At 36.1% G+C, this 10531-nt stretch overlaps 1 protein-coding gene across 2 annotated transcripts in view; it reads right to left on the bottom strand.

Annotated features, from left to right (window-relative positions):
* Window positions 1-6132: 6132 nt before the first annotated feature.
* Window positions 6133-10531, bottom strand: part of LOC127946380 (procollagen-lysine,2-oxoglutarate 5-dioxygenase 2) — a 40241-nt gene continuing 35842 nt past the window's right edge. For both annotated transcript variants that reach the window (XM_052542920.1, XM_052542921.1), the window contains 2 exons: window positions 8412-8537; window positions 6133-8315 (listed from right to left, as the gene is read on the bottom strand). In XM_052542920.1, the coding sequence (XP_052398880.1) occupies window positions 8160-8315; window positions 8412-8537 (282 nt within the window). In that variant the 3' untranslated portion in view covers window positions 6133-8159. The remainder of the gene's footprint in view (window positions 8316-8411; window positions 8538-10531) is intronic.

The raw sequence follows: 10531 nt of genomic DNA, 5'->3' as shown, positions 1-10531 counted from the left end.
ACAGGCATGCCATAAAGCAGAGAGATGGAAGCATGGTTGTCTTACTGTGTCTCTTGAGCTTTTTAAAGATTGTCTGTTTCAGAGCGCTGCTAAGTCAGCTAAATCTTTTTTTTTTTTTTTTCAGAACTGAAGAACGCACACTGTCATAGACCTAGGGTTTTATTCTCCAGTAATTACTGAATATATATGGACAAATCGGATTAATTAATCCAATTTGTCCATTTGATTAGTCCATTTTTATTTTGTCCTTTTCAACATCTCTTTAATAGAACTTTACGATCTTGTTTACAAAATTAAGTCTACTAAATCCTTACTGGATGTTGTTCCTTCTGAGATCATAAAAAACAGCTTTTCCAGTAATTGGCCTCAGTGTTTCAGTGTTGATTAACTCATCTTTGGACACTGGTGTGGTTCCGAACTGCTTTAATCCTCTGGCCCTCTTCAGTTATTTTTGACCTAAACATTTTATATTTTGAAATTTTAATTTTTTTAGTTTCAACGGAATAGGATGACACTTGGTGACTTTTGTCACATTAGCAATATGAACGCACAGAAAAATCATGGACATGATTTGGATATGTTAAATAGTCAAAAAAAAAAAAAAAAAAAAAAAAAAAATTAGAATACTCACACTTACCTTCTTTGCGTTCAAAAATGACCGACATAGGAAATTAATGAAAAAAAAAAAAAAAATAAAATAAAAAAAAAAAAAAAAAATATTTTGGTGGTACAAACTACAAAAAGTGTGCAGCAATCAAGGGGTGACTATCCAGAATATCAGGAGTGCAAAATAGACACCGATCAATAAATAAAAAAAAATACAAAAGGGGCTCTCTCTCTCTCACACACACAGAAATGAAACAGTAAGACTGAAAGAGAGCACATAGAGAGAATATGTCAAATCAATAAATTAAAAAAAGGCTTGCTTTCTCTCTATCTCTCTCTCTCTCACACACACACACACAAACTGGTAAGACTGCATCAGAGTAAAATCTTTTTTTTTTTCAAGTTATTGAAATAAAATCAATAAATCATAAATAAATAAAAAAATTCAAAAGAGATTCTCATTCTCTCTCTAACATTTAAGTACATTGAATAAAATATACAGGTCCTTCTCAAAAAATTTGCATATTGTGATAAAGTTCATTATTTTCCATAATGTAATTATAACAAAACTTACTTTCATATATTTTAGATTCTTTGCACACCAACTGAAATATTTCAGGACTTTTATTGTTTTAATACTGATGATTTTGGCATACAGCTCATGAAAACCCAAAATTCCTATTTAAAAAAATTAGCATATAATGAAAAGGTTCTCTAAACAAGCTATTAACCTAATCATCTGAATCAACTAATTAACTCTAAACACCTGCAAAAGATTCCTGAGGTTTTTAAAAACTCCCAGTCTGGTTCATTACTCAAAACCGCAATCATGGGTAAGACTGCCGACCAGACTGCTGTCCAGAAGGCCATCATTGACACCCTCAAGCGAGAGGGTAAGACACAGAAAGAAATTTCTGAAAGATAGGCTGTTACCAGAGTGCTGTATCAAGGCACCTCAGTGGGAAGTCTGTGGGAAGGAAAAAGTGTGGCAAAAAATGCTGCACAACGAGAAGAGGTGACCGGACCCTGAGGAAGATTGTGGAGAAGGACTGATTCCAGACCTTGGGGGACCTGCGGAAGCCGTGGACTGAGTCTGGAGTAGAAACATCCAGAGCCCCCGTGTACAGGTGTGTGCATGAAATGGGCTACAGAGAAGCAGCACTGGACTGTTGCTCAGTGGTCCAAAGTACTTTTTTCGGATGAAAGCAAATTTTGCATGTCATTCAGAAATCAAGGTGCCAGAGTCTGGAGAAGGAAATGCCAAAATGCCTGAAGTCCAGTGTCAAGTATCCACAGTCAGTCTGGGGTGCCATGTCAGCTGCTGGTGTTGGTCCACTGTGTTTTATCAAGGGCAGGGTCAATGCAGCTAGCTATCAGGAGATTTTGGAGCACTTCATGCTTCCATCTGCTGAAAAGCTTTATGGAGATGAAGATTGAGTTTTTCAGCACGACCTGGCACCTGCTCAAAGTGCCAAAACCACTGGTAAATGGTTTACTGACCTTGGTATTACTGTGCTCAATTGGCCTGCCAACTCTCCTGACCTGAACCCCATAGAGAATCTGTGGTACATTGTGAAGAGAAAGTTGAGAGACGCAAGACCCAACACTCTGGATGAGCTTAAGACCGCTATCGAAGCATCCTGGGCCTCCATAACTCCTCAGCAGTGCCACAGGCTGATTGCCTCCATGCCACGCGTCATTGAAGCATTCATTTCTGCAAAAGGATTCCCGACCAAGTATTGAGTGCATAACTGAACATAATTATTTGAAGGTTGACTTTTTTTGTATTAAAAACACTTTTCTTTTATTGGTCGGATGAAATATGCTAATTTTTTGAGATAGGAATTTTTGGGTTTTCATGAGCTGTATGCCAAAATCATCAGTACTAAAACAATAAAAAAAACTGAAATATTTGAGTTGGTGTGCAATGAATCTAAAATATATGAAAGTTTAATTTTTATCATTACAAATAATGAACTTTATCACAATATGCTATTTTTTTGAGAAGGATCTGTATATAGGGTGCTAATACAAGAGGTTACGCAACATTACACAAGTTTTTACTTTTTTAATGCCTCCAAATTGCCCAATTCTCACATCAAAAAATTGATTTTAAATGCTTTCACCCTATTTTAATGTGATCTATTGCATTTATTAAAAAAAACTAGTAAATAAATAAAGAGATGGAAAATAGATATTAATTCTAATGGAGAAAATAACTCATTAAAATTGTATAAATATTGCATACTATCATTAAAATTATCTAAAAAATATTATTGAATAAAAATATATTACATTGGTTTTCCTGAAGAAAAAAAAAAAAGAAACATTTCAAGGCTTCGGTCACTTTTGACCGCAAAGAAGGTAAGTGTGGCTCCTAAACAAAGAGGGCCAGAGTTGTTCACCCTTTGCTTAAGAAACAAGGTTTGGATGAAAGTTGCTTAAACAATTTTATCATTTTTGTCAAAGGTTTTGGAAAAAGTTGTGCAATTACAGCCGGTCACATTCTTAATTGCAGCTTATTATTAGAACCTTTTCAGTCTGTTTTCACTACTTATCACAGTATAGAGTCTGCTTTGCTTAAAGTGTAATGACATTTTGGTTGCAGTTGATGCCGGTAAAAATGTGGTATTGATTCTACTGGATCGTACACCTGCCTTTGATACTGTGGATCATAATGTTCTTTTTTGCTGTTTAGAAGATCTGATTGGTATTAGGGGCACAGCCTCACAATGGTTCAGCTCTTATCTCAAAGATAGGTCTTTTTCTGTAGAGCTAGACCAGTTTTCCTCATCATCTGCCTCAATTATTAGTGGAGTACCACAGGGCTCTATTTCCGGACCCCTTCTTTTCAACTTATATATGCACCCTCTGAGGGACATTATCAGGAAGCACAATGTTTCTTTTTATTTATATGCTGATGATACCCCGCTAAAAGCTGGAGATTTCATTCAACCATTGCCAGATTGTATCGCAGATATCAAAAACTCAAAAAACTCTAACCTCTAGACTGCCATCTTGCACCTTTCATTACCTTTTTTTAAATCGAGGTTGAAAACGTATATTTTCTCATTAGCATTTTAATTTCAGTATATATCACAATATAATTAAAATTTTTCTGTATTGTTTGTTTCTTTTCTGTGTTTCCATTTTACATTGTTCATCATTTTGGATAACTTTGCTATGTTTAAATGTGTCATATAAATAAAATTTACCTACTTACTATCTTAACCTTTTAAGTAGAATTTTTTTTTTTTATTTGTATTTTTTATAGCTATGAATAGCTGTTAAATTGTAGAATATTTGCAATACCTAAACTCCAGCCTCTAGGCACACAGTGTTTAGTTAGTCTGCTGTGTTGGATGTTTGGCACTGGTTTGTGGGCACTGGCTTTCATTCCGCCAACTGTTAAACAAAAGACTCCACCCAGATGCCTCTGAATACAGGGTGGTTCCACACAGTGATGACTCAAAGACCTGGATTTGCCTCTGCACCGCCCCATAATAAATGTTTGAGAGTGTAATTAGAGAAATGGAAAGGGTATTTGTGAGACTGGATTTCTTCTTAGACATAAACAGATGAGTGGCCAAATTCCTTATGTGGTCAGGCCTGCACTGTGTAGTCATTACCTGACATTGGCCACTGCAGTTAGAGGGACTCGTCAGTTGATTTAGACATTCAACAATGACTCTCTGGTATTCCCTCTACCAAACTATGATTTCATTTCTTTGACCTTAAATGGACACTATGAAAGTAAAAATTTTAATTGCAGTTTTTTAGGAAATAGTGAATATTATTATTTGTTTAAACCAGGCATGGAATCTAATTTACCAGCGATGACCCTAGGGTGACCATGCATCCTCTTTTTCCTGGAAATGTCCTGGTCAGGAGTTCTAAATTGCCCAAATTTTGGGTTGGTGGAGGTATGCCAGAAACATGAATCCTTATAAGGGAAAGCAATTAATGATTCCTCACATTGTGTGTATGTGTAAGGAGAGAAGACTGAGGACGATGGCAAATGATTTACAGATCCTCAGTACCACGGACAAACATATAATCTTGTAAAATGTGTTGGAAGTTCTGCTGCTCCATAGTATAAACAGATCGCAAATTTCGAGGCAGGGGATGGATGATGGCATCGTCTATCGGCCAAATCTTAATACATAACATTGCTCTGTGCACTTTTATATAATTCCGTTTTTAAATTGTTCATTTTGTTTCCAAAGCTTCAGTACATAATGCCACTTATGTCTGTCTTACTAATGTACTGCAAATGCTCTAACGAATGCTGAAGGCATACAGAAATGAGACATATAGCTCTCTGCTTCCAGCGCTCATCAGAAAAGTGAGTGAAACACACATGCATTTTTAGAAAATAATATTAATAGTGGTTCACTTCCGCGATTTGGTACGAATGCGTTCACATCAGCAGCATACCGTTCTGGAGTTCACATGAACCGTAGAGTTTGGGAGACAGCGTTCACATCATCCAAACAAACCACATTATGACATCAATCAAACCCGGATGCACACCAAGAGTGCTGAAAGCACCCTAAATGACTAAAATCACTGTATTATGCATGTCAGGCCAAGTTGTTGGCAATGTCACTTTATAAAGAAACACTACATACCTGCGCACATGTATTCCTATAGACTGAACTTCTAATATGCATGTGCATTATGTATTTGTATGTATATTTTCGTAATTCACATACTGACACTAACTCTATAGTTTTAAAAAATGTGAATGGGAGTGAATGTACAGTGCTTTGTCAGCAAAAATGGTTGCCCACTGCTCCAGGTATGTGTTCACTGTGTGTGTGTTTCACTTACTTTCGTGATGATCGTGACTAATGCGCTGCAAACAAAGAGCTGTATTTCTCATTTATATGTGCCTACAGCATTCTTTAGCACACTGGCAGTACATTCATAATTTTGAATATGGGTAACCATACTTGGCCACGTGTCACGTCACTTTCACTAAACACAGCATTTTAATATATAAGCCATACGTTATTCTCAAATGACAAAGGAATTATATTAATTTTGATATTCATTAGCCAGACTACATACTCAAATGGATTGGGTATGCAGAGAAAAAAGAAATAAATCTAGATAAGTGGCCTGATCTGACTTCACACTTCCTGTCCGTTTTCATACGGATCATCTTGACTGCAGCTTTCCCTCTCAGCTTTGTTTGATAAGTTATCCTCAGCAAACCTGTAAGTTTATTATCCCTTGTGTGTTTCCTGTGCCACTGCTCTGAATCAATGTCATCTTTCAGAGCTTTGAGCAGGGGGGAGAGCGGCCACAAAGGGATCTTTCTGTAGCTTGCTGCCGCTCTCCTGTCTCTGACCTACATGCCTCCCTCTTTCGCTGCATTTCTCAGCAGCTTCTCAAACCCGCAGACCCAGACGGAAACATTGAACAAGTCAGGGAGTTCTTCCCAGTAATCCCCAACCAAGAGACTAAAGATGAAGGAAAATAAACAGATCTCACACTTCAGAGGGCATATCTGCCACCTTATTTTGTTATTGCAATTGTAAAACTTTATTAACTGAAGGTGCGTTCACATTCACAGTGGATAACTGTTACAAAGAATTCCATAGTTATTTATTTTCAGTGACAGTTGGAGTTGATCTGAGAGACAGAATCCACAGATACAAGAATCACTGTAAATGTGACTTGTATTTGTTTGATTAAAAAAGAGTGAGTTATGTTGCTTTGCTCACTTGGACCATTATGACTTTGCAGTCCTGATTTAAAGTTTATAACCTTATCTCTGATTCCAGTTTAAAAATCATCCAGCTGCATATGAGGAACTACAGTTTCAACTCCCCCGTACATTCCTTTAATTGTTGTGCTAAAAATCCCAGCATCTCATCAATTTCAGTTAAAGGAAAGTTCAAGTATGTGTCATCGACCGTGCATCATAGATTGCGTCAATCTGCAATCTACTTCTTGCTTACATGTTCACTCTTGCAACACTTCTTCTTTCAACAATTCTAAGCTGTGCTGATTGATTCTAAGGAGAGTAGGAGACTTGCCAGGTTTGATAGGCCAGATGTTATGTGATGGGCATGTGAGTGTTCACACATGTTCTATATTACATTAGTATAACTCAGAATGTGAATTTGAAAAGGCATGTCATATTTGCTTAGGTGTAAAAAGGAAATGTTTATAATTTTCTCAAGCTGCACTGTTTAAACTAAACAGATTATTTAACAAATTATTGGATTGTTACCCGATACTGATTTGTCTTGATCATATTTTTTGGCAAAAAATCATTTCATGTGTAATGATGATAATAATAATAATAAAAAAGCCTTTTCTCTTTAAAACATTTTATTATTTCAACAAGTTTCAAAATAGGGTAAGAGACTGACCTGGCTGAGACATTTGTAAGAAACAAGATAAATTAAAACATTTGGCTTCATAAAAACACCTTTAGCATTTCGCCATTTCTTGTTGTGCAAACATACAAAATTATACTTATTTTGTTGACAGTATATAAAATTACCTTCATGTCTTTTAAAAACATGGTCAGCTGCTACATGGAAGAACCACTGAAGTCATATGTTATTTCATTGCCACTAACAGCTCTCTGATTTGTAGAAATCTAGATTTGTGTACAGTACTTCTCACCTCCATTTTTACCAACTTCCTTTGGTAATCATGACCTTAGAGCACCTGAGTGCACACTGGGTTGTGGGTTTGTCAGTTAGAGAATCCCAATGCGAGCAAATTGATATTGGTCATAAAGAGGTTTAACTCTAAATGTTGATGGTACAGTTGAGTGTTTAGACATTTAATGTGCTGCTGAAGAAGAAGAATCCTAAAGTTCGCCAGAAAGTAATACTTCATAGGGTTTATAAGTGTAACAGGATTGCTCAAAGTTTGCATCATTCTTAGCAAATAATTTCATTAATTATTTCATCATTATTTTCTTAAAGATAAAGAACAATTACACAAGTAATGTGCATCATTAGCTCGTAATTTCTTGCACTGGCACTAAAAAGCTTTCTGTATTTTGTTGGAATGTTAAAGAAACGAGAAAAATGGTGTCCATTTTACTCCAATGAGAATGACTTAAATGCACATCATTTCAAAATTACAATTTCCAAACTGGTAATTTTTTTTTTTTTTCTAGTGGGACTATTAAGAATGATTGCTATTGCTAAACGCCCTGAATCAAAGTTGTTTAAAAGAAGAGGTACTGATCTCACCTGATTTCTTTTTTTGCTTAAGTACAAAAATGATGGTCAAATGTCTCATATAATTTTGAGAAATGAAACAAGGTTTATATGTATGAAAGTCTGCCAGAGTGTATGTGTGCGGTATGTTTGTGTATGCGTCAGTTGACTTTATTAAACTTATGTTGAACAGCATTTTCTCTCGACAGTAGTACATTTTTCAAAAGACAGCAAGTACAAACAGCCACACAACACATAAACCAAGAATAAATAAGTATAAACAGACAAACAGCTGGCACTACACAAACATATCAAGGCTAGTAAATTCCTAGTGTTGAACTACTAGAACTATGTAGGAGTCTAAGGATCTACGAAGGACACCGCTATGTAGCGTGTACCGTTGGTTGTAGGTAGTCCTTCGTGAAGGTGGGTGAGTCTACCTGGATGCATGAAGCTCCAACCTTTTCTAGGCGACTCTATGGAGCAGTTATATCTGTGAAATCTACAACCTCCACCCTGAAATAGAAGGAAATGAGTTTAACAAAATGTGATTATTCGCATGAAGTATTTAAAACCTGTTTTAGAAAATGTAAGACCAGTGTATCAGCTTGCCTCGAAATCTAAGCCCTTGTTGTTGAGAGCTATGTTAATGGTGAATGTTGAGGAATCGTGATGTGGTCTTAGATAGGCTTGTCTGTTTGGAGTGTACTTCACCACAAAGTTCAAAATCGCATAGCCCTGAAAAAAGGGAGACACAATCAAAACCCAAATCTCAAAAGTATCAGACAGATTTAGTAGACAGACTTTTTCTTCTGTGGAACAAACAATTGGCTAAGAACCTTCATGTAGTTATTTTCCATACAGTGACAGATCATAGTTAAAATGACTTTTTTGTTCCTGACATAAAACTATTTCTACTATGTGACTTTGGATGACTTGGAATGGTTCAGCATGGACTACTTCGACTATATGGTATGTTTAACAGACTTGGTAACTTTGAACTTTTGTTGAAACTTGGTGAACATTCTTCTAAAGTTCCACTGAAAACATAATGGCGAATGGGTTCGGAAAGACAAGAGGGTGAGTAAAGAATGCTATATATATTTTTTTTGGATCTACTATTCCTTTAATGGATGACCCACAAAGAACTCAGACTCACGGTGCCAACTAGAGTTCACATTCCATGAGTCAAATGAACCAGAGAACTAGCACTCCTAAAAGAACAGCATGAGAAGGAAAGTCGAAAATTACAGAGAAAAAAAGATGACTTTTTTCATGTCAACCAAAAACCAAACAAAGCTCATCTGGCAAGCTGTGTTTTGGTTGGCTGCTGTAATAAGCCTTCGGAAATCATGCAGATGTGCACTGTACTAAAAAGATCCCGTTGGCTGACAAAATAAATAAAATAAAAATAAAAAAGTATAAAATGTGCAAATTATAGAAAATGCCCTGCTTATAAAAAGCAACAGCTCAGTGATTGCATTTGACTTTGTGAAGCCATGATTCGAATCACTGGATAAAATTCAGGAATCCTATCAAGACCATGTCTGGTTCATATTTTACCCCACAAAGAGAAAATAAAAGCATTTTTTGAAAGTTACTGTACATTTACTATCAGGCACGTGCACAGGTAGGGCTCAACCTGTGCAGAGCACATGCCCTTTTTGCCCTTACACTCCGAAGTGCCCTTTTTTTGGTGGTGTTTTTTTTTTTATTTTTTTTTTTATCAATGCTATTGGTCACCCTTTACGTCTGTCTGTCTGTTTTACAAATATTTAGCAAATGAAAGTTCTTAAAACGAGCTTGTGTAAATCTTATTCGATCCTCAAGCTGTCAGTAAGCTGATAACTCCGCCCCCTCTATATTCATTGAATCAACTGAAGTTCCACAGCAGCCGCACAGTAGACAACAGCTGAGCAGAACAAAGTTTTGCGAAGGGTAAATAAATATCTTGTTGTTTGAATAAGTACTACTAAACACTATGTCTATAAAGGCTCATATTTTATTTATTTGATGTCTGACTGACTCACTGACTGAGACATGTGGGACGTCGCCTGAGAGACGGGGCTAGCATTTGCCATCTAGTCATAGCCAACACTTAAATAGCCTGTGCATACAGTTGCATTTCATCTTTAATAAAATGCTATTTTGGCCAAATGCATTTTACCACAGGAAAAACTGAGCGCTCCGTCTATATAGCTACAAAAACTAATTTGTAACCTAGAAGAAAATGTAATGTGATCCCGGCAGCGTCAGGCGCCGTCGCCGTTTTAATGACGGACAGAAAAACAATAACATTTGCACACATTCGCTGGTCAAAAACGATAAATTGATAAGTAATACAACAACATATAATTTGTTTTTACCATCAGAAAATCATAACAGGTGCGCCCCGCGCTGTTTCGTACTGGAACTTACACAAAGCGACGAGTGATCCTCGTCACCTGATAATAAATTTCTTTTTTGATTTATGATTGCTGATACACTTAATTTATTAACATTTAGGCTAATCATGTTATGGTATACTCTCCGCTCGTCCTCACATGTATAAAATGTTGTAAAACATTGTTTTACTACAGTAATTTAGTAGTAACAAAAAAAAAAAATTAAAAATTACAGAAGATCACTGAAATCTTTATATTTTATCATGCAGAATGTAATTCATGATTCATTCCAAGGCTTCATTTATTTGATCCAAAATACAGCAAAATCAGTAATATTGTGTAATATTT

This window comes from Carassius gibelio, chromosome A24 (genome assembly GCF_023724105.1).
Source record: "Carassius gibelio isolate Cgi1373 ecotype wild population from Czech Republic chromosome A24, carGib1.2-hapl.c, whole genome shotgun sequence".
Lineage (NCBI taxonomy): Eukaryota > Metazoa > Chordata > Actinopteri > Cypriniformes > Cyprinidae > Carassius > Carassius gibelio.
Note: the sequence above shows the minus strand (reverse complement) of the source record. Positions and strands in the feature narration are given on the sequence as shown.